At 42.1% G+C, this 25280-nt stretch overlaps 1 protein-coding gene across 1 annotated transcript; it reads left to right on the top strand.

The window, feature by feature from the left end:
• Positions 1–10561: 10561 nt before the first annotated feature.
• LOC121274734 (natural killer cell receptor 2B4-like) lies at positions 10562–24991 on the top strand. The gene is made up of 6 exons (XM_041182078.1): positions 10562–10615; positions 14126–14239; positions 14911–15261; positions 15831–16100; positions 21807–21917; positions 24481–24991. The coding sequence occupies exons 2-6, from the start codon at positions 14149–14151 to the stop codon at positions 24570–24572; spliced, it is 915 nt and encodes a 304-aa protein (XP_041038012.1). The 5' UTR covers positions 10562–10615; positions 14126–14148; the 3' UTR covers positions 24573–24991.
• The last annotated feature ends 289 nt before the right edge of the window (positions 24992–25280 follow it).

Raw genomic sequence — 25280 nt, forward strand, 5'->3', positions numbered from 1 at the left:
GCTCTAGCCCTGCAGCCATTGAAAAGCCATCCCTGCTTTACAGATGGTCTGATAGGCAGAGATCTGCCTGTGAGCACCCCTATAAGTGATGCGGTACTGTCTGTGAAGCCTGGTACTGATGACTGTGAGTGCTGCTCGAAGCAAGGTAGGCAAACAAACCTTGAAGTCCTGAGTGAAGTGCAGCTCACCAGGTGCACGTTGCTTATGTATAGTTATGAAAAGCATCATGTACCCGGATGATCCAACATGGGGGAAGTTTCTGGAGCGCAGAACTTATAATGAGACGCTAAAGTATTGGAATTAAGTTCCTGACATGTGACGGCAGGAAACGTAGCCCACCATTGACGGGTGGAGCAGATAATCGCAAACTGGTTTCACGACAGCGTAAAACTGATTTTTGGCCTTCTCGCCATATTGTCTGCTCACACCCGCCATCACGCCAGCTGCCAATGGGAGCGGAAAATTCCGGCCCATGTGGAGATCCTCATGGAGCTGTACAGCTATCTGTAACTGCGGAGCATCAGGTATGTTTGCAGCTTTCAGGAATTTAAATTTAAATAATTAATAAATCTGAAATAGAATGCTAGTCTCATTAATAATGTTCAGGAATCCTCTGGATTGCCGTACAACCCCATCTGGTTCACTAATGTCCTTCAGGGAATGAAATCCTTACCCCAACTGGCTTACATGTGAATCCAGACCCACAGCAATGTGGTTGACCATTAATTACCCTCTGAAGCGGCCTAGCAAGCCACTCAGTGGTGTCAAACAAGAGTAAAACTGGATGGATCACCCGGCATCAAACTAGGCAACAGAAAGGACAAAGGCACATCTTGCCTAGTCGACCCTTCAAAGTCCTCCTTAGCAACATCTGGGGACTTGTGCCAAAATTGGGAGAGCTGTCCCACAGACTAGTCAAGCAACAGCCTGACATAGTCAAGGAGATCACAAACTGTTGTCATTGCTCAAAACAGAGAAATTACCTGGTCCAGATGGGATGCAACCTGTGTGAGGTAAAGGTGGAGGTAGTGGAGGCTCTAGCAGCAATATTCCTTCAATATGGGTGCAGTGCCAGAGGACTGATGGATTCCTGTTCAAAAACCGGGAGAGGGCTATCCCAGCAACTATAGGCCAGTCAGCCAATGGTGAGGAAACTTTTTAAAAAACAATCATTAAAAAAAATTGGCATCTAGAATCAGGTAGACAGCTAGGATTTGTTAAAGAAAAATGGTGTTTGACAACCTTGATTGAGTTTGATAATCAAGTAGTAGATTTGTTTAAGATAATGCAGTTGATGGTGTGTAAATAGCCTTTCATAAGGTGTTTGATAAAGTATTACATAATAGACTTGTTAGCAAAATTAAAGCACATGGGATTAAAGAGGCAGCAGCAGCATAGATGCAAGATTGGCTAAGAGACAAAATTAGAGAGTAATGGTGAATGTCACTTTTTGATATATATTAATGATCTAGACTCGGGGATATAGAGCATAATTTCAAAGTTTGCAGATAACAAAAACTCAGAAATGTGGTAAATAATGAGGAGATTTTAGGAGGACACAGGCAGACTGATGCAATGGGCATACAAATGAAACATAACATAGTGAGGTGCTGCATTTTGGTAGTAGGAACGAGGAGAGGCAATATAAACTAAATGATGCAATTTTAAAGGTAGAAAGAGACCTTTGAGGGCGACAGGGCAAGTTGAGAAGATTGTTAAAATAGCCTACAGGATCCTAGGCTTTATAAACAGAGGCCTAGAGTACAACAGAAAAGAAATTATGGTAGTTTTTTAAATCATTGTTAGGCCTCAACAGGAGTATTGTGGCCATTTATGGGTAGCACACTTGAGGAAGGATGTCAAACCCTTATGGGATGCAAAGGAGATTGATTAGAACCGTTTCCACATTTGCTGTCGCAGATGTAACCTTGGCAATACAAGGTTAGAGGGCCTGGAGCATGCTAATTCCAACAGAATATCCTCATTGCAAAACCATGGACATGACAAAGCAGAATGAATAGTAACTTTCAAAACAGAATTGAAGAAATATATGAAGGGGGAAACTTTGCTGGGCTATGGGGATAGAGCCGGGGAATGAAACTAATTGTCCCAGCTCTTTCAGAGAACTGGTACAGACACAATGGGCTGCCTGTTCTCTTCTGTGCTGTATTTTTTTTATGGTGCTATGATAAAACACTGGGTTATCTTGGAAAAATTATCTTATGTTGATTTTGGATCAACATCCATATTTGCATATTGGTACTCACATACCCTGAATGTGAATCATAATCTTTCATTTTTACAAGTGTTAAGTATCAATAATGTGGAAAATATCATTTTTCACACCATTTAGTTAGAGTTACCTTCTGGTTGCATCTTACACATGATGCTTAAAAGGTAAAGGTAAGAATCATATGTGTAGTGAACATGCAGCACTTTTTGGTCACCAGTAGCAAAACAACACCATGGGCTGGATCTTCCAGTCAGCGTGCGGGGGCGGGGCCAACACGCTAAATGACACGCGATGATGTCGGGCATGCGTCCCGATGTCATTGCGATATTTTGCTCAGCAGGCGCGCTTTTATAAAACAATTAAATAAATTTCCCCACCTTTACAAACATGTCCCAACTCATGTGACTCAGTGACATGAGGGGACATGTTTCAATAAACTTTTACATCATTTATTGAAGTTTTTTATTGTCTAGTCAATCTCCCTGAGGCAGCTCCATGCCTCAGGGAGATTGCTGTGCTCTTTTGCGCGCATGCGTGAAAGAGTGCAGGCCCTGACTCTCCCTCCTCCCCCCGCCCACACAGGTAGTGCTGAGTCCTACCGGCCACAAATTACACTGGGTGGGCCTTAATCGGCCCGCCCATATAAAGTGGTGGCGCGCAGCCAATCACGGGCAGCAATCGGTTCCGCACCCGCCCCTGCCCAGGCCACCCGCCATAGGAAAAATCCAGACCCGTAAGCCTTTTTACATTGTTGAGCCTAATTCTAGGATACCTTAACTCTCCTATTTTAACTCTAACCATGCTATGGACCATTTCCTGAACCAAAAACATGGCTCGGTGATCTGTCACAGATCTGTCTATGTCCCTCTGCAATTGGAGATGAGATTATGGGTCAAGCTGACATGCTCCTTGACCTTGCTAACCTTCTAATATAGAAGTGTCAGGCCCAATAAATGGGGAATTGGCAAAAGAAATTTGAGAGGTTCATGTGTGTCCGCTCCATTCCAAATAATAATGACTGAAACTATCAGGATTCCTATTCCACAAAACAGTCATGGCCTGCCAGTTCTATAAGATTGCTGATGCCCATTGTTTTCTATCTTAACCAAACCATTAACAAAATTGAAACAAATAACGGCACTAAAGAGTGACAAATTCCCCAGACAAGATGATTTCTATTCCAGAATTTTAAGGGAAGTAGTTGAGGACATTGCAGGGACCCTAACTATAATCTTCCAAAGTTCCTCAGATTTGGAAACCATTACTTTAGCTGGCAAAATTGATATTGCTAATCATTATTTAAGAAAGGCGAGAGATGAAAACCTGTGGCAGCATTTTTTACTCTTCGGCCGAGGTCACGCCCAACCTGAACGAGCATAAACTGACGCGCGATGACATCAGGCGAGTATCCTGACGTCATTGTGCACTCACGGGATATTTCGTTTGGCAGGCGTGTGCGGGAGTCAGACCCGCACCCGTCATTAATTAACAGGCTAGTTAAGGCCCTTGACAACCCAAGTGACAGCAATTTTTTGTTCATCACACGGGCAAAATGGGCAGGCCACAATTTTCAAAACCTCACTCGCGGGCGGGATAAGAAGGGTCAGCAGCACTGTCAATATGAGTAGTGAGGAGTTTTGAAGATAACTTGCTGCTGGTGACTTATTGGTACTTGTCAGCTTAATCACTGTTCGGGGCTTCATTCTTAGGCATTTCCAGTCTTCATTTCTGGACTCATTGGTGTCATCCAGGCCCCCTGAGGATTCAGACTGTGTGGACCCTTCCAGGTATCAGACAGCCTTCTCTTACCCTGGTAATGGGGATTGTGGTCTCTGCTGGAGGCACCTCCTCTGAGGAGTAAGAGAGGGACAGAAGGGAGAGGAGGCCACGCGTCCTATGCAGCTTCCAGGGGAGTGACCTATGGGAGGACAGGCACAGGCACAAGGGGCGCAGGGCCAACAGGAAGTCCAAGGCAGAAGGAACTGCAGAAGACACCACTATCCTGCTGCCAGGGATAACAGGCAGTGATGCAACTACCTCAATATGTCCGAGGTGCAATGCCAAAGGAAGCTCTGCCTCTCAAAGGAAACCATGGCCTCCATTTGCCAGATGATTGGGCCTGAGATCAGCTCCAACTGTGTGGATGGAAACCCCAAGCCTGTGGCTCTGAAGGTCACAGTGGCCCTCAACTTCTATGCCTCTGGCTCTTTCCAGGGGTCAGTGGGGGATCTGTGTGGAGTCTGCCAATCAGCTGCCCACAGTTGCATCAAGCTGGTGACAGAAGCTCTGTTCAGGTGGGCAATGATTTTCATTCATTTCTGTACGGATGAGGCCAGCCAGGCAGAATGAGCCAGAGGCTTTGCAGCGATTACTGGCTTCCCCCGCATCCAGCATGCCATTGACTGTGCACATGTGGCCATCAAGGCGCCAGCAGTGAGCCCGGTGCCTTCATCAACAGGAAGGGATTCCACTCCATGAATGTGCAGATAGTGTGTGATCACAGGATGCAGATTCTACAAGTTTGTGCCAGGTACCCTGGCAGCTCCCATGACGGGTACATCCTCAGACACTCTCAAGTGCTGAGGCCCTTCAGTGCTGCAGCCCAGCTGGATGGGTGGCTGCTGGGTGACAGGAGCTATCCCTTGAAAAGGTGGCTCATGACGCCTCTCCGCCACCCAAAAACAGAAGCAGAGCAGCAGTACAATAGGAGTCACGCCTCCACAAGGGCTGTGGTAGAGAAAACCATAGGTCTTCTCAAGATGTGCTTCCACTGCCTGGACCATTCAGGGGAAGCACTGCAATACCCTCCAGAGTGGGTGTCACTGACAGTGGTTGCATGCTGTGCTCTCCACAATCTGGCATTGGCATGGGGGATCCACTGGAGGAAGAGGATTTTAACGCAGCTGCACAGGCCACAGAGAATGAATCCAATAGTGAGTCAGAAGAGGAGCACGATGAGGAGAACACTGAGGGCGTGGAGCCAGTCCACGGTAACCTCCGGGGAGGTAGGGACACCAGGGACAGGTTGATCCAATGCTCCTTCAGCTAGGCTGCCAAATAAGAACTACCACCTCATGCCAGGTCTGCTGCCTCATCCTGGATCGCAGAAATGACCCTTTCCTTGGCCCCAAGATACACTCAATGCCTGCGCAATAAAGTTTCGAGCCACCCACGTCCAGCATTACTGGCGTACCCTGCATCCACAAAATAAATGAAGCATATTCAGGTCAATAACACAAAAGCAAATGTAATTTTATGTTGGAACTCACATTGTCTTGTAGAAAAAAAACAGTTTTGGTAGTGACACCATTAAAAAAAATCAAAATGGAGGAACAAAAGATCATCCATGACCAGTCCCCCTTGTGCTTAAGTTGCTTTAAACTTACATTTACGGGTGCTACATCTAGGACCTGACCCCTCGCTGGCACCAGCATTGGAGACAGCCTGCTGACTGTTGTCCTGTTAGCCTTGATGACCTTGGAGGTCATCCTCTGGCCAGTGGAGCCCGTGCTGGGCCTGCCTGGGAGGGAGCGGCCATTGCCACAGCTGACATCTCCCCAGTTGCCGCAGCCTCATCAGATGCAGAAGGGTAGAGGAGCTGCTGGCGTCATCCAGAGCACCCTGAGAGGAGCCTGCAGAGACGACAAGCAGCTTGTGCGCCAATGTGAGGTCGCTGTGGACTTCCCTGGTTGCCATTGTTGCCGGAGGTTACCGGTAACGGTTGTTGGCTTAGTACAAAGAGGAGAAGAGTCAATTCTCTCTTATTTCTAAACTTGCTTTATTCACGTCATTAGATCATCTACCTATAGCTTATACGTCTGGTCAAATGTAAACATGCAGTTTACAGCAGGTTATACAGTTTTATACCCAAAACTAGGATCTAAACGCACACCCACTAGGTTTCTCTGACAATCCCTGAGTGGTCACAGAATATAAAAGCTAATAACCAAAAGGAGAGCTGACACTGGCCAGGCATTCTGTTCTCTCTTTTGATGTCGTTTCTATGTTGCTGACGTAGGTTCTTCCACTTCCGCGATGGTTGTTCTCCGGAGTTCTCGCTGCCTCCACACCCTAAATTCTTCATTCTTATTCCAAAAACTTATTTCTCCAAGCTGTGCTGTCTCTCTCCCATTGGTTTAGGCCTGCTTGCCTAGTCTGTGGCATCTTCTCATTGGCTTTGTCCCAAGGACTTAGGTAGCATTACCTCATTACTCCTTTCCTAAATAAGGACTTGTGTCTCATCACATATCCTTTGTCTTTGCTACTTCAAACCAGTTCCAGCTAGCTAAGGCCAGTGACTGGAATCAGGTTACTTCAGGTCAAAAGTTGCTTTTGCTTGTGTCAGCACTTAAGCTGCTGCCCCTGGCCAACACTATTGATGGAAGGGCCCCTAGTCGGGATATGGGTACCCCATCCATCTCACACACGGACACGGACCAAGTGAGGTCATTGCCTGTGTGAGGGTTTGCAGGTCTGAGCGCAACCCCAGTAACCCCTGATTCTGTTCCTGGAGCTGCCTCTCCATGAGAGTCGCCACTCTCTCCATGGAGGAGGCAATGCACTCGGCCACGAGGGTCAACACAGTGCTCATGCTCCGCAGGGACTCCTCCATAACAGAGACCATGGCATGCATACCCTTGTGGATCTCAGCCAGATCTTCCCACACACCCTGTTGGATGTCCAGCATCTGCTGCCTAATGGACAACTCCAGAGGCTTATCATCAGCTTTTGACTAGGCATCATCCTGGTCTTCAGCAGTCTTCCGACTGCTGGCACCCTGGGCACTCTCTGCCTCCACCTACATCTCAAGTAAATGTGAAGTGCCCTCACCAATGTGCACCAAGATACTAGCCACCGAACTAATGCCCACTGAGGTGCTGGTATCTGTGCTGGTGCCTGGTTCAGAGAGTGGGTGTGACGCAGGTGCGTGGGGAGCACTGTGGTCCTCCGGTGCCAGGGGTGGACCTTCCGCGTCTGGACAGCAAACCCCTGCTGGTGAATCCAAAAGGAAGAAGAAGGATATGTCACTAGTTAAAGTCATCACATTGTCACTGTGCATGCCAGGCACCCTGGTGAGACAATGGAGATCTGCATCATGGTGCCCTTGTTTTTCAATGATCAATAGGGACTCCAGGTTCGAGACTTACATCAATGAAGAGACTACACTAGAATGGTTTCATAAGCCGAAATTCTCACCTCAGCACACTGCACTCTTACCTTCATCTGACACCCCAGACTCACCGCGGCTGGTTGACCGAAGTGCATGGCGGCTCTCGGCTCCTAGGCCTCCTGCTCATACCGGGAGAGGATGAGAAGGTGTGGGGTCCTTCGCCAGTCCGCAACCTCTCAACATTGTTATTAAATATCCTCTCCTGAAAGGACAGAGGAGCATTGATTAGTCCACTCTCTACCTGCAGCGCCATTGCAGCCTGGCCAACCCCAGCTGAGGAGAACCTTGCAGGGCACATCTGAGTTGTGGCCCTCAAGCCGCAAAGCACCCAGTCAAAGCAGCCAGGGATCAGCCCCTTGGTCAGTGCCGGCGCGGTTGACAGTTGGCACTCAGACTCTAACACCCCTAAGCTCCACGGGGGGATGGCCATCCCAAAACAATTGAACACATAGACCCATGCCAACATGGTACTCACCCTTCCTGAGCACACCCTTCCATTCCGATGTTCCAAAGAATGGTGATAACAAAACTAGCATGAATTTAATTAAAAACAACACTAATCAACAGAAGGCTTGTGTGTACTCTGTCACAAAGAGATAAATTGGTACTTAACGAAATTTGCTTCAATCTGAACTTTTTTTATAGTCTTGTGTACAAAATAATCACCTCTAACAATCTATTAATGCGATGGAAAGCAAAAGGCCCTCCCACACACACTCTCCACAGGCAGCATTGGTGGTGCCTATTTGTTTAACGTGTTTTCAAGAGCTAAATGGAAAATGTGTAGGACAGTAAAGTTACTTATACAATCAGATGGTGGGGTAGTTCTACAGGAAGTGGCTGGAAACACACACATCTCTTAAACAGACGTGGCTTTTTTTTAAAACAAAAGTGCTGGGTGTTTATTTTTTGTTATGCTCAGTGCAGAGGGAATTGGTTTTAGATTTCTGTAAACATCAAATCTGCCTATGCACCAATAAAATCTGGAAAATAAATAGATGAAAGTTAGAAATCGCGATTCGCTCACAGCAGTGAAGAAAGTTGTAAACACAATAACACAGGAGTGGGTGAAATGGCATTTTTTGATGTGAATTTTCACGTTGCATTTTATTGACCTGTATTGTATAATTAAGTGTTTCAAGTTAGTTAACAGTTTTAGTGAGTTGATGCAATCCAAAGGAGGGTCAGAAGAAGGTGATTACTACAATACTACACCTTTTACTCTGGTTAGTTACACCCTTGTTCAAAAAGGGTGTAGGAATAAATCCGACAACTACAGGCCAGTCAGTTTAACATTAGTGATCTGGAAGATTTTGAAAACTATAATCTTGGTCAAAATTAACAGTTGGACTAGTGTGGATTAATTAAGTAAAGCCAACACAGATTTGTTAAATGCAAATCATATTTAACTAACTTGATTGTGTTTTATGGTGAGGTAACAGTAAGGGTTGATGAGGGTAATACAATTAATGTGGTGTATATGGACTTCCAAAAATAATTTGAGAAAGTCCCACATAATAGCCTTACCAGCAAAGTTGAAAACCAAGAATAATACGGATAGTGACAACACGAATAAAATGTTGGCTGAGTGACAGGGTGCAGAGAGTAGTGGTGAACTGTTGTATTTTTTTGGACTGGAGGAAGGCATACAATTGGATTCCCCAGGGTCAGTATTAGGGTCACTGCTTTTCATAATATATATTAATGACCTAGACTTGAGTGTACAGAGCAAAATTTGAAAATGACATAAAGCTTGGAAGCACAGTAAGGGGGATTGTGATAGACTTCAAGAGGACACAGACAGGATGGTGGAATTGGCAATTGTGTGACAGATGAAATTTAACACAGAGAAGTGGAAAGTGATACATTTTGATAGAAATAACAAGGTGAGACAACTTAACTAAAGGGTACAGTTCTAAAATCAATATAGGAACTAGAATTGGGGCATATGTGCACAAATCTGTGCAGGTTGAGAAAATGGTTAAAAAGGCATGGGATCCTGGGCTTTATAAATAGAGGCATAGAATGCAAAAGCAAGAAGTTATGTTGAACCTTAATAAAATTGGCCTTAACTGGAATATTCTGTCCAATTCTGGGAATTAAGATGGATGTTAAAGTTTTAAAGAGAATGCAGAAAAGATTAATGTAAGTGTCCCATGGATAGTGGACTTCAGATACATGACTAGATTGGAAAAGCTGGCATTGTTCTCCCTGGGGAAGGTTCAGAAGAGATTTGATAGAAGTGTTCAAAATCATGAGCGATCTAGACAGAGTAGATAGTGTGAAACTGTTCCTATTGGCAGAAGGGTCAAAAACCAAAGGACACATGTTTAAAGTGGATGGCCAAAGAATTACACATAATATAAGAAAAAACTTTTTAATGAGCATGTGGCTAGGATCATGAATACACCACCTAAGGGTGTAGCAAGGGCAGATTCAATTATGTCTTTCAAAAGGAAATTGGATAACCACCAGAAGGAATGACTTTGCAAAACCATGGAGAAATGGTGGGGAATGGGGCCAACTACGTTGCTCTTGTAGGGCGCTGGCATGTCTCACCAAGTCAAATGACCTCTTTTTTTATTCATTAACAGGATGTGGGTTTCTTATAGCCCATCCCTAATTGCCCTTGAGAAGGTGGTGGTGAGCTGCCTTCTTGTACCGTTGCAGTCCATGTGGTATAGGTACAGCACATTGCTGTTAGGGAGGGAGTTCCAGGATTTTGACCCAAGGACAGTGAAGGAACAGCAATATTTTTTGTGCTGTAACCATTCCATGATGCAATGATTCTAATATATGTGGTTGTTTTCACTCATCAGTGTCATGATTTCTATATAAAATTTCTACATTCACCATGAAAATAAACTGTTGTCAGCAAGAGATGAACAATGACCACACAAAATTACAACTAAAATAATCAGTCAGCCCTACCAAGTGTTTTTCACTCATTTAACATTAGAAGTATCTGCCCCTCCATAAACATATATATGAATTTACAATGTGTTCCCTATATAAATGTTACATTCTAGTTCCCCTATTAACGATAGCCTGAAATTACTTATAGGACAGCGTTACGTGTGACCAGACATCGCACGTCACTCACCCAAATCTGTTCTTATTTCTACCCCGCGTTCAGGACAGTGCAAAGAGATTGAGGGGAGCCGCTTGGAGAAAGAAGTTGCGAGTCGAAGAGTGTAAGACTCAGTGAGTGGGTAAGTCTCAAGAGAGGGAGACTGGGAGACTGAGGGACCCGGACTGGACAAATAGTCAAGAGTGAGTGAGGGTAGAGCGGGCTCATTATTAACTCGCTCAATAGAAACTGCTCTCTCTCTGCTTTCAGAGTGGGGCATTTAAAAAAAAGCTGGCGAAAAAAAATTGACCCAGAAATTACAACAAAGTAACAGGGTTTCCCACGTTAATAAAGAGCGGGAGTACAATTAAAACAGACTGTCCTGTTTCTTTCAGATTAAAGTGAAATACAATCGCCGATTTTCCAGTAAAGACTTTATTAAACTTTTTTTTTACTGTTTGGAATATGAATATTTTCAACCAATGTTTTGACCTTGAGTAATAATACTTTAGTCTTATAAAACGAGTCTATCCAGTTCATCATTTCAGTGATTTGTAAGATATTTTCCTCTCGATAGATTTCACTGAGGTGAATTACTGACTGCTCTTTAATATTATTATCTGCACTGTAAGGTTAGGAGGTTTATTAAATCTGTAAAGTGTGGGTGGTGAAACGAGATAATCTTCAAATCTAGCCGAACTATTAAAGAATTGAACTGAAGCAGAAAATCTGAAATAATAACCGAACATCGACTCGAAACGTTCCCTCTGCTCTCTCTCCACAGGTGTTGCCTGACCTGCTGAGTATTTCCAGCATTTCCTGCTCTTGTTTAAGGAATTGGTTTGTTCGGAAGTGTCAGTGAGCAGATCATTGTCGCTCTGCCTGGAGCGACTCTGGGATTTATACAGACGGCCAGAATTTGCACTGTGACTCCAGCTGCTCTTTCTTAAACCCTGGCTTGATTTGCTGAACGGGTGTTGTTTTGAGAAGGGAATGTTAGAAAGTGTATCTCCAGGCAAGTGCTCACTGGAGCCGACGGACAGAGCACAGTTGGCCGGAAAGCTGATGTTGTGCGGACTTTCCCGCGGTAAGAGGTGAAGCCGCGGTCATTATTGGAAATGTGTTCAGGGGATTACCGGTCAGGTTGCTAAAGGATAAATGGGATTTTTATAATTATCAAACTAAAACCGAGTTTATACCAAGCTTCTTGCGACCATAGCCCACTTTAAAGGCGCTATATAAATGCAATTTGATTGAAATGTGAATTGAAACTTGGGATGTTATTTAGTAGGAGTTAACATTTAAAAAAAAGCTCAATATGTGAAAGTAACCCTTTAGTTGCAAACCTAGTTTTCTCTTTAACATCAATTCCAGAGTTCCTTCTTCATAGAATTCTCTGCGGCTATTTCGATAAGTGGATTGACCAAATGATGTCCATTTTAAAATTCAAATTAAACAAATTCTTCCTGCAGGAAAATAAAAAAAGAACTTTAGTTTCGTGAATTGCATTTGGTGATAAAGCAGAATCTAAAGACAAATATCACATCGTTAAAACAGAGCGCTATACAAGAAATTAATTCGATATTCAAAGTGCAGGCCTTTTTTAACCCTATGTCTCGTTTTAAGTGAATCCTGTTTTCATTAATATTTTCTACCCTTTTGTTGATTTTATACCAATGGTTGAAGTTTAGCTGTAGCAAGATGGTTATAATTTGGAACCACCTCATCTACAAAACGCACACTTCGCCTGCTGTATCCTAAGTGGAAATATTTCGGAATGTGTTAATATTCATTTATGCATGACGTTTTAAAACTTTGAGAAATACGAGGGCTCGAAACGTCAACTCTTTTCTTCTCCGCCGATGCTGCCAGACCTGCTAAATTTTTCCAAGTAATTCTGTTTTTGTTTGAGAAATACCTCAAATTGGTTAACGTCAGAAACGATAAATATTGTTCTCACTACATTTTGTATTTGTTAAAGTCGATCATTTCACTTAAATTCTAATTATAAAAATCAAGAACGTAAAAGTAATTAAAAGAAAATCAAGTGAATCGAGAGAAGTTAGCTCCACCACGCTTTCTCTCACACGCAATGGTAAATATTTAGAATAGATTTCCCTTAATCGTAAATTCGATTGACACCTTTAATAAAGAGCTGGATCATTAGAATTTTAGGATTTAGATTATTACCATTGAATGGGGTATCTGGGCATAAAGTAGGCATAGATAATTAATTATACCCTAGCACATAGTGTATCAATGGGTCACAATGGATCCAGCCCTGTTAGGATAGGATCATGAGAATGCCCCGTGAAATCCAACCGGTTGTGATTGCATTACCTAGACTGTAATGTTAGATTGATCTCCTGGGATCCCTTATTTTCCTGTGATTGATGATTGAAATATATAACTTCATATTGGTATTTGATAGTTTTTTTTAAAAGAAAATACATTTATTGTCAGATTAATATCAGGCGGATCTTCACAGTCATTTTGCATCTTTTATTTGCATCACGGGGTTCATTTTGTGTGTGGAGGTAAAATTAAGTCAGAATTGGAAACGAACATTTCTGGCATTTACTGCTGCACATCCGAAAATGAAAGGCTGAACAAGAAGAGTTTAATATTGTAATTATGTATGTTAATTACAACTATTCGTAAATACTTGTACTTTCTAGAACGATAGGCTGCAAAAGAATATGATGCTGTTTCATTGAAAATTTTAAATAATTATTTTATGACTGAATATAGTGTGAGGAGGGATTAATAATAGGGTTAGTGGGTAAAAGTTGGAAGCTGTCTAACACATTTGTTGCTGTTACACAAAGCCGCTTGCCCTCACATGGCCAGCTTCTTCTGCAATTTCTCTGTGGTCTCGACCACAGGCTTCTCACTACAGAAGATGTATCTTTTAATGGGTCAGTAGGAGGTAAGATATAGATAGCATGAAACAGATGAAGTGAATATATTATCTCCTGTGGTTTACTGCTTTGCTGTTGCAAATTCATACCCCTTGCCTAGAACTCAACAGACTTTTGACTGACAAATTATGGTGATGCCTTGCATTCCCGTTTATAAAACAAGCAAACATTACGTTGTGTTCCTTCATGGGGTCGGACACCATACTATTTAGGAAGAATCTTGAAATACTTTCAAACATTCGTGGACAAGATGTAAGATAATGCTTCATGATAGTCAATTTTCTATCTCAAACCTTTTTCTTCGTCATACCTTTTCTTGCCTTTCTTAATTTTATCAAAACTATTCCGATCACTGCTCCTCTAAGCTTTCCTCCCATTGTAAGTTCCAAAAGCATCATTTTACATGCTTTTTATCTTCACTTCATTCTTACTCATTCTTCCCTGGGACCTCAAAACTGTACATCTCTGCACATTTATTTCCAATTATCTATTTCTTCTCAAATGGTTACAGTTTTAATGCCCAGGCTTGGCAGCAAATAACCATGGCTCTCAAAATATCAGAATTCATATTTCCCTCAGTCCTGGTGGTCTCTTGTACAATGACCTGTGCTCATTATTGATATTTTTCAATTTAAGAACAGTATGCCTCAACATACTTCAATTGAGAGAAAGTTAGATTCTGATGAAAAGACAGTGTTGTTACTCAACAAATTTATTTTATTCTTCTACAGATGACATTCTCTTATGATCAACCATGGCAAACAAGATAAAAAAACAAATAGTACACAACACAGATATGAGGAAATTGGTCCTCTTTAATATGAAAATATGGGCATTGCTTTCAGGTAAAGGAAATTATTAACCAGCTTATATTTCACCCCTTTCTTGGATTCACTCAAGTTCTGTCGAAGGGTCATGAGGACTCGAAATGTCAACTCTTTTCTTCTCCGCCGATGCTGCCAGATCTGCTGAGTTTTTCCAGGTAATTCTGTTTTTGTTTTGTTTTTGTTTTTGTTTTGTTTTGTTTTGGATTTCCAGCATCCACAGTTTTTTTGTTTTTATCTCTGTGTTTAATTGACTGCCACTGCTCTTCAAGAAATGCCTACCTCATTGAAGAAGTTCTGTTCGTCTCTGCGACAAGATTTCCATATCTCTTTTTTGCCTTGCTTACCTTCATTGCTTTCCATTTCCCCTCCACTTCTCTCCCCCCAAACCACCCCCCCACCGCACACACCTTAAACCAGCTTATATTTCACCCCTTTCTTGGATTCACTCAAGTTCTGTCGAAGGGTCATGAGGACTCGAAACGTCAACTCTTTTCTTCTCCGCCGATGCTGCCAGACCTGCTGAGTTTTTCCAGATAATTCTGTTTTTGTTTTGTTTTTGTTTTTGTTTTGTTTTGTTTTGGATTTCCAGCATCCACAGTTTTTTTGTTTTTATGAAATTATTAACTTAATCATTCTGCAGAAAGATAAATATTCATCAACTTAATGCAGATATTTGTTTACCATTCTAGTATTCCATTTGCTTACACTGTGTGAGACTGAGATCTCAGCTGTAGCCAAAACTACCATTAATGCCATTGTGGGAGAACAGGTTTTGTTCCCGGTACATAACCAATGTGGAGCTCAGTATGAAATAACACTTGTAGCAAAATCACCAATTCATGCTAAACTTGCTTCATGGGGATTCAACACGTTTGAGAAACATGCAATGTATGAAAACAGACTTCAAAGGAGCATGAATGATTCTGTGATGCTGCAAAATGTACAGATTAATGACACTAAATTATATGGAATACAAGTCGATTGCTACAGCAGAACAGTGACAGAGACAAGTGAAACATTATTTGATTTGCAAGTGTTTGGTAAGTTACTTCAATAATATAACTTTAATATAAAACTAAGGTTTTCAAAGTCAATGTGAGTCTGAGACAATTATTAGAAAGCAGAATAGTGTGTTCACTCATTGAGGAGGCTCCAGGCCTCTGTTCAGGACTTCCGCTGAGATCAAGAATGTGGTAGAGGGGGAGGAAGGCGGTATGTGCACTCTGTGGGCTCCCTTCTCATTATCCCAGATCTGTTATTTATACAGGAAGCTCATCAGCGTCTGAAAACCAGTCATATGGGTTAAAATTTTGAATATGTCTCCTAGACCAAGGCCTGTTGTGCATTTCCAGCTTTTGTGTTAACTCATTTAAACTGTGGGAACTTTATAGAATTAACTGGATGTTTAGTATGGACAGAGTTTTACTGACAATACATTTACATCAAGCTCATGTTTGTGTGGCTGATTGACCAAGCGTTATACACATTTTAGATTTTTGTACTTTTCTAGAATGTAATCAATTACTTATTTCCTCCTAAAATTAAAATGGTGAAATTCAAGAAATATTAAGTCTTAACATTCACCTCCTAACTGTTGTCTCTATTTCAGAGCCAGTTTCCAAGCCTTTGATAACAATAAATTGTTCAGCTACAATTATCACCCTGAGCTGCTCAGTGTCCAGGGGAACAAATGTCACATTTCTCTGGGAAAAATCTTTGTCTGGAGCCATCAATACAGCCGATAATGGGGCAGAACTAGTGCTAGGCCATGTTAGCGAACATGAACAATACCTATACAGATGTATAGGAGAGAATCCAGTCAGCAATGCAAGCAGTGATCCAAGCATCATAAAGCAGTGTAATAGGAAGAATGCTAAAGGTGAGCAATTATATAAACTTCTCGTTCTGCTGTGCTTAACCATTTCAATCCTCTCCTGGCCAGCCTCTTATCCTCCACTCTCGAAAAACTTGAGCTCATCCAATACTCTGCTGCCTGTATCCTTACTCACACCAATTTCCATTCACCCACCCTTGTGCTCACTGACCTACACTGGCACCTTGTCCAGCAGCATGTTGGTTTTTAAATCCTCTGCCTTATTTTCAAGTTGTTCTATGGCCTCACCTCACCCTATTTCTGTAACCTTCTCCAGCCCTACAATCCTCTGAGATTTCTGTACTGCTCCAGTTTTCACCTCTTGCATGGCCCCGATTTTACTTGCTCTTCATTGGCTGCTGCTTTTTCAGCTGCCTAGGCCCTAAGTTCAGAAATACCCTCTGTAATCCTCTCTGAGTTTCAATCTCTCTCTTCTTCTTTAAGATGTTTCTTAAAACTTCGCTCTTTGGCCAAGCATTTGGCTATCTGTCCAAATGTGAATCAATATCAGATTTGTTTGATAGCGCTCCTGTGTTTACTATGGAAAAGTTGCTATATAAATGCAAATTGTTGTTGTCAAAACGAGAGTCAGGGAACTGACGCAGAAGTACTTTTTTCATTCAGATACTGAGAACAAAGTAATGGATATATTCCACACAGGTACTCTCAACCTTGGTGAAAATTGATGTTATCGGACATGGGAGAGAGGGTGTCCATTGTTCTGATAATTTGACTCTATTTATGTTTCAGTTGGCTTGCTGAAAAAGCAAGGTCTTCTGAACACATATAACATAACGTAACATGCATTATTAATTCAAGTCACAGCTGCATCAACTTTTGACCCATGCACCATTAATTTCCATTGCATTTCTCTTGATCATCAGTTGTAACTTCAGAGTTTCAAAGAATATCTTTTCTAGTAGAAGTAACAGTACATTGATGTAGTTACTTGGCTTGTGATTGTTTACAGTGGAAATTGAGAGTACATTGTTAGTTAAGGATATTTATAAGTCAGTCTCCACTCAGTTGTAGCATTCTTACCCCTGAATTAAAAGATTGGGATTTCAGACTCCACTCCAGAGAGTTGAATACTTTCATGGAATACTGTTGGAGGCACTGTCTTATAATAAAATGTTCAGCCTTCTGAGTTGAATATAAAGATCCCATGACAGTAAACAATGAGGAGCAAGGAGTTCTCTGTGTTCTGGCAAACATTTATCCCACAACCAACATTACAAAGACTGATTATCTGGTCATCTGTCTTTTTGCTGTTTGTGGGACGTTACTGCACAAATTTGCTGCCAGGTTTCACTATAGTGACTACATTTTCAGAAGTAGTTCATTGGTTGCTAATCATTCTGGAGGCACTCATGAGGTTGTGATAGGTGATGTATAAATGCAAGTTATTTATTTTTCTTTACACTGACCATTACTTGACAATTTTTTATTCTGTCATGAGGTGTGGGTACCACTTTTGTTTTCTATCCCTGAGAAGATAGTGGTGAGCTGCCTCTTGAACCACTGCAGGTGTAGGTACATCCACAATGCTATTGACTTTTCTGTAGTAGTTTTGTACAATGGAGTGGCTTGCTAGGCTATTTCAGTGAGCAGTTAAGAATAAACCACATTGCTGTGGACCTGGAGTAGCATGTAGGCGAGATCAGTTAAGGACAGCAGATTTTCTTCCCTAAATTCACATGAGCGAATCAGGCAGGTTTTTATGACAGTCAACGGTAGTTTCATGGTCACTCTTACTGAGACTAGCTTTTTCTAGATTTTTATTAATTAAATTTAAATTCCACCAATTGCCATTTAAACCTGTGTCCCCCAGAGCATTACCCTGGTCACCTGGATTACTCGCTCATTGACTCTAAACCACTGTCGCCCCACTTCCTTGACACTGTTTGTTCTCCCATTATATCTTCGATATTTCAAATCAACATTAGTGCCAACTTAATGCTGACTAACCCAAGGCTGTGTTAGGCAGATTTTTGATTGACAAAGGAGTCATGAGTTGTGGGGGTTTTGCGGGGTGGGGGGGGGTGGTGGTGCAGGGAGGTGAGCAGACAGGAATGGAGTTAAGGCCACATCAGATCAGCCATGATCTGACTGAATGGTGCAGCAGGCTCAATGGGCTGAATGCCCTACACCTACTCTGATTTCCTATGTTCTAATGCTTTCCATCCATAGCAATCGGGACATGTTCTTGATTTGACAGGACCCAACAAGTACCAACATCCCCTTAGCAATAGAGCTGAAGTCAGATCCTTAATGGTTATTTAAAAAAGGGTCAAAGGTTTGAAAAATGTTTGCTGGCAGAAACTTTTAAACAGCATTAGTAATTCTCAATTGCTGAAACTATCCACAGAAGTTCTTCATTTCATACTGCTTGTAAAAAAAATGACAATGGAAAAGCTGCAGTCTAAACTAAGCTGAGCCATGTCATTGATTTGCAGTGAGCACCACAAGCAGTTGTAAAGGTACCACATTCAATATTGTGCGTTCAGTATTTTATAATTGAATACAGCACTCACTTGAACACTATCAAGAGCAAACACCATAGAGAGATTCCAGTGCATGTAACGAAGTCCTGTATAGAGAATGTGCAGTCACATTTCCAAGTCAAAAGTATAAATAAAGTAGGAAGCCATCTAATCATATTCTGTGGGTTCTCTTCTCTGAGTTTAATTGTGTGGCCTCTTCAGCTAAAGGTTTACAATTATTCATAGAACTTCCCTCAACACTTAGGGCTGAATAATTTGGTCGCTCGCTGACAGCAGGTTCTGCACACAGAAGTCGGTGGCATTCCAACTTCCAGGTCTGCCATCAGTGCGCATCCGATAATACGCTAATTGCCCTGAATTAGCGGCAAAGGCGGCTTACAGACCATCCTGCCCAAAGAGTGCTTAAGGGTGGGGTGTCCAGGCTCAGAAGCTGCAGGCACCTGGAACAAGGTAATGGTCAGCACTTTAAAGTGTCCACTTGCACTTAACAGTGTCAGGGGACCCATCAGATGATCAATAGAGGAGATGTATATCTTCACTATACATAGTGAAGATTTGTGCACCTTCCAGTCTGATCAGGTAAGTCAATTTAAACTTTAGCTAAATTAAAAGGAAAATGCTGCGGATGCTGGAAATCTGAAATAAAAACAGAAAATGCAGGAAAAAAGCAGCAGGTCTGCCGGCACCTGTAGAGAGAGAAACAAAGTTAACATTTCGAGTCCATTGATTTCTTCAGAGCTGAAGAGAGATAGAAATATAATGGGTTTTATACTGTGGAAGGGAGGTAGTGGAGCAGGTGGAGCAAAATAGGTCAGGGATAGATGGGAGCTCAGGAGAGATTTGACAAATACGTCATGGACACAAGATGAAGAAAGTGACAGTGGTAATGGTAGTGTTAAAGACTAAGGAAGGAGCTAATGGTGATAAAAAGGTGGGATAGCAGAACCAGGGTCTTGGCTCCTTGAAAGTAAAACATTAGAACAAGTTACAGACTGACCCTGTGTGGGGGATTGGGTTGGGAAGAAATATCAACATGAAGGACAGATTTCATGGTCTAAATTTGTTGAACTCAGTGCTAAGTGCAGAAGACTGTAAAATGCCTAATCGGAAGGTGAGGTGCTGTTCCTCCAGCTCCCCAAAAGCAAACTGGAGGAGCAGCACCTCGTCTTCCGATTAGGCATTTTACAGCCTTCCGTGCTTAACATCGACTTCAACAAATTCAGACCACGAACTCTGTCCTCCCTGTTGATATTTTTTCCCAACCCACTCCCCCCACAAGGCCAGTCTGTAACTTATTTTTGCCTTCAGAGACAGCTGACTCTTGCTCTGCTATTAACACATTATCCTAACTGATCTTTATGCAACTTTTAGCACCTGACTTAGTCTTTAACACCAGAATCACCACCCCCTTTGTCCTGTGCCCATGACATCTTTGTCAATCTCTCCTGAGCTCCCACCTATCCCTGACTTTTTTTGCTCCACCTGCTCCAACCCCTCTCTTCAATAGTATAAAACCCATTACATTCCTTCCTCTCTTCAGCTCTGAAGAAACCATATGGGCGGCTCAAAATGTTAACTCTATTTCTCTCTCCACAGATGCTATCAGGCCTGTGGAGCATTTCCCAGCATTTTCTGTCTTTATTTTAAATTTTAGTGAATCTCTGCCAACCATGTCAAACTTCATAGGTGGCATAAGTTATAAAATTCTGCAACTCTCCCACTTTTGGCATTGAGGAGTTGTACATTTATTACATACAGCTATGCAAAGATGACTGTGCCATTTGAGAGTATGGAGAGGCATTTTGAAAGGGGCAAAGCTGCCTTGAGATTCAGTGAGGCTGCCCTTGGTGCCTTCCTCCATGCAGTACATGATAGACATCACCAGCTCATGCCAAGCATTGGGAAGAGGGGTAAGTCCAGGCAGACTCATGCTGCATGGACGATGAGGTCAACAGTGTTGAGGACTTGGTCCTGGTGCCACAAAAGGCTCAATGCCTCATGAGGTTAGTTGCAGGTAGCTGGATCTCTGCCTGTATACCCTTGGGGCAGCATAAGTTCATCTGTTACTCCACTGAGGGTTTTTGGGCTCCTTCTGACCCTTGGGGTCTGGCTCCGCCCTGTCCCCTTCCTGAGGAACTACAGTATCCTGAGCATCCCTGTGTTCCCAGCCTCCTCTCGCCCTTCTCCTAATCCTTCTCTCCTCCACACCGGAGGTTCTGTCTCCAAACTGAGGCAACAATTCCCATCTGTCTCAGACCGTTTTCACTCCTCACCACTGGGTAATGGACAGGAAAATAATCTATCAAATGAGCCCTCTGAATCAGAGGAGAATTCTCCTCATGAAAAATATCCAAAAGGTTCCCCTGTCCAGTCAAATGAGCAGGCCCTGCAGTCAATAGAGTTTGAAATGCAAAGCTCAGACTCTGGTCTCAGCTACAGTTTTGAAATCCACCCAGACAAGCTGACCCTTAAAAAAACGGATTCCCCGCCTGTCATAAACCTCACGCTGAAGGCGTGTTATTGCCATCTGACCATATTATTGCAGTGAGATGGGTAGTTAATTAGTTGAATCGCCTTTTAAATTGATATTTAAATAATGCAGCCGGGTTCCCGACTTTTGACCCACCAAAGTATTATCGGAAACTGGCGTTAGACATCATCACACCCTGTAATACGCTCCGGAAAGTGATCTTTGAGTGTAAAGTTCAGCCCTTAGCTTCTAACTGAGCTATATTTAAATCATTCCCACACCAAGAACCTAAGCAGCAACCATAATAAAAGACAGAGCCTGTAAATGCAGCCCCCCCCTTAGAATTTAAACATCACCAGCATGCTCCAAATCTCAGACCCACAGCAATGAACTGGGAGACTGGCAATTAATTAGTTTGTTTTTAAAAAAAGCATTGACCTCAAGTTGAAGGATAGATCTCTTAACCTGCTTTTTCTTGCATTTCCCAGAACTTAGGGTCTCTACCTAGGAATGCAAACAAAGAAAGTAAATTGCTTATATAACACAAGGCATAATACCACAATTTTTGACATTTTCACTTTATTTTGCCTATATCTATTGACATAGATTGACCATATACATAAATGGTAGAGTATAACTAATAAGTTCTTTTCACTCTATCACATCATAAGTTGGTTAAACTGTTGATTCCGTCTTTTAATGCATGATAAATTTTAACTCCTCTCTGATTTATTCTAGATCGGAAGGAACTGCACTTGATAAGTGCTGCAATAGTATGGCTTCTTGCTTTAATTTTATTTGTATTCATCTGCTACAAAGTAAAACGGACTGCTCGTAACAAAGCAAGCAGTAAGTACAACTGCTGTTATTAGAAAAAGCTATTATGATTCAGCAGGAGTTGAAGTATATTTATTATTTATTCCATGTATTGGAAGATTTATGGACAACAAAACCACTCATGAAAGTATTCAGAAAGCACACAATTGGTTAAGATACTTCGGTCAGAATTTTGCCCTTGTCGGGTGGGCCTAGAAACCAACCGCTGCCCGTGATTGGGCCCCGACCGCGATTTCGCACTGGCTGGCCAATTACCGTCCGCCAACCGAACGGTCGGATGGGCAAAAATTCCAATCAATTAGTTGATTAAGGGCCTTAATAGACTGCTTAATTGTCAGTGAGTGCACGGTCGACTCCTGAGTGCGTGCTGACCGAAATATTGCGCGATAACGTTGGGACGCTCGCCCGACATCATCGCGCATCATTTTGCACTTATTTAGGTCAGATGCCAAACGAAAAATTCTGGCCTTAGTTACTTCAGGACCAAGCATTGGGATTGTACTACATTCTAAATCAAACAGGAATTTTAGTTTAAAAATCCAATTTCATAATTATTTGTTTGCATTTTTAATGATGATTATGAAACAAAAGACATAGTATTTCTAAACATTTTATTCTTGCATATTAAGAACTAAGTGCATGGCTGGGTGGCTCCAAAATTAATACCTCTCAAATGCCTGCTCTCTGAGATATCTCTCAAATGCTGTGTGAAAAGTTCCCAATGTCTGACCCTGGACCATACACTCCACACATTCATCAACTTCTCCCAAAACTATTTCAGTCTAGGAACGTAGGATAATGAGTAAACCATTTACCCCCTCAAGCCTTTCCCACCATTCAGTTAAATGATGGGTGATCCATACCTCAACTTTATTAACCCACCTTCACTCTATATCCCTTGATACTCTTACACAATGAAAAAAATGTCAGGGCAGCTTTTTCCGGTCATCGAGCGGGGGTAGGGCCCACTCACTGACCCATAAAATGAGGCGGGGTGACATCGGGCGTGCACTCCGACATCTCCCCACATCATTTAGATTTTCAGTTCGGCGGGCACGCAGCCGACTCAGCTGTGCACCTGCAGACCTGTCAACAGCCTATTAAGGCCATTAAAAAAGTAATTGAAATGATTAATGGACCTACCAACCAACCTTAAGGTTGGCGAGCAGGCAAAGAGCCCAGGTGGCCTTCTGAAAAAGCATCAAACCTCATCCACGGGTGGAATAAGGTTTCACGAGGGATTTAAAATTTTCGGAATATTTTTAAATGAAAGTAATGGACATATCCCAGCTCATGTGACAGTGTCACATGAGGGGACCTGTGAGGAAAAGTTTTTCTAACCTTTAAAAATTTTTATAAATTCAACCAATCTCCCTGAGGCAGCACTTTGCCCATACAGGGAGTGCTCAGCACTTCCGATTAGACGTTATGCTTGGCTTGGGCCCGCCCATGTAAAATGGTGGTGCGCCCCCGATCAGAAGCGCCAATCAGGATCCCGCCCACCCGCTCCTGCACAACTCCACCAATCAGTCTTGAAAGCTTGATTGAAACATCCTGAGGGTCTTGACAGTGTGGATGTGGAGAGGATGTTTCCTCTTCTGGAAAAATCTAGAACTAGGGGTCACTATTTAAAAGTAAGGGGTCGCTCATTTAAAACAGAATTGAGGTAAAATTTTTTCACTCGGGGGATTGTGAGTCTTTGGAACTCTCTTCCTGAAAAGGCAGTGGAAGCAGTCTCTGAATGTTTTTAAGGCAGAAGTGGTATATTCTCAGCAAGTAAGGGGGTGAAAGGTTATCGGCGGTCGGTGATTTGTAGGTTTCAGTCATGATCTTATTAAATGGCGGAGCAGACACGAGGGGCTGAATGACCTACTCCTGCACCTTGTTCATATGTAATTACTCCAGCGGCAGACAGGCTTTAGCTGGGGATTCCAGATTTCTACTATCCTTTACATGAATGCATTTTCTCGGTTTATCTGCTAAGTGACCTAGTTCAAATTTAAGATTGTATTCCTTAATTTTTGATACTCCCACAAGACAAAATAGTTTCTCAGTATCAACTTTAATCCTTTTAACATTTGAAACAGCTCAATCAGATCATTTTCTATACTCAAAGAAATACAAGCTAAGTTTCCACACAATTACACAGATTGCATTGAATATACAGCACAAAAACAGGCCTCTCTGCCCAACTGCTACATGCTGGTATTTATGCTCTACATGTACACCCTCCCAACCCTTTTCATCTAACCCTGTCAGGATAACATTTTATTCCTTTTTTCCCCATTTGTTTCTCTAGCTTCCCCTTAGATGCATCCATGCTATCCTCTTCAAATATTGTTTGTGGAAGCTAGTTCCACTCTAACCACTCTCCCGTCAAGAAGTTTATATAATTCTATTGTAATTTTTCTCTCCACAAACTAATAGAGAGGAATATTTTAGAGAAGTGTAGTTCCCCAGACTGTTGTGCGTTGAATGGCCAGTGCTGTACATTTGCATTTTGTTAGTCTGTTGAATCATGCAGTTCTGACTAGTTTTCAAATAATAGTGATGTGAATCTCATGCATTTTTCCAGATACAGCAACACAAATGAGGAATGAAGAAATAACTTACCTCAAAGATGGAGCTATTGAAGCCACATATATTACAATAATTGATTCAAGCTAAACACTGCCCATTATCTGCAGAGTGCTACTTGTACTATTAGTCTGTTGGTGAAAAAAAATGATTATCAGTAAAAATGGAAGGAATAGAAGCTTACTGGGCTGCAGAATGAGAATCATTGGTATGAGGTTTTTCATGAAGCTTTACTGTGTCAGAGATTGTAATAGAATTGTGAATTTTATGTTGCCACCACACTCTGACAAAACTGCAGTTTAGATCATTGCATTATACATGCATGCCATCAGGCAGCAGACACTGAATGCTTATCAGGGTCCTGACAATTTGTTCCACTGTCTGCTCTGGGGAACACTGGTGCCAATTGCATCAGATTGTCTCTCCAGCAGCAATCAGCACATTCATTCTGATGACTGATGTGCATTTTTAGTTTTGCTATGTTGCATGTCTGTATATTAAAGGTGGAAATCCCATTCAGTGCTATTGGATATTGAACTTTACATCGACATACATCCAGACAGTCAATCTTGTTCTGAAGTAAAGTTAAAACAAATATTGGGGTACATTTCCAACTTGCAGCACAAAACTGGCTCTGTGGATCAGCAATTTCAATGAAAACTGGAAAACATCTATGATTTACCTGATACACAATGCTGTTTTTGCACCTGGGTGACAAATTGAAAATCTGCCACCTGAAGTTGACTGTTGCAAACAGCAGCCATGATGTATTGTAAATTAACAACATGCTTATATAAC

This window comes from Carcharodon carcharias, chromosome 2, assembly GCF_017639515.1.
Source record: "Carcharodon carcharias isolate sCarCar2 chromosome 2, sCarCar2.pri, whole genome shotgun sequence".
Taxonomy (NCBI): Eukaryota; Metazoa; Chordata; class Chondrichthyes; order Lamniformes; family Lamnidae; genus Carcharodon; species Carcharodon carcharias.

Bases quoted from the DNA above. Each gene is read 5' to 3' on its own strand.
- LOC121274734 (XM_041182078.1), top strand. From the start codon at position 14,149: ATGGCAAACAAGATAAAAAAACAAATAGTACACAACACAGATATGAGG. The intron at 14,240-14,910 runs GTAAAGGAAATT...TTACCATTCTAG, and splicing joins AATATGGGCATTGCTTTCAG to TATTCCATTTGCTTACACTG. The intron at 15,262-15,830 runs GTAAGTTACTTC...TCTCTATTTCAG, and splicing joins ATTTGATTTGCAAGTGTTTG to AGCCAGTTTCCAAGCCTTTG.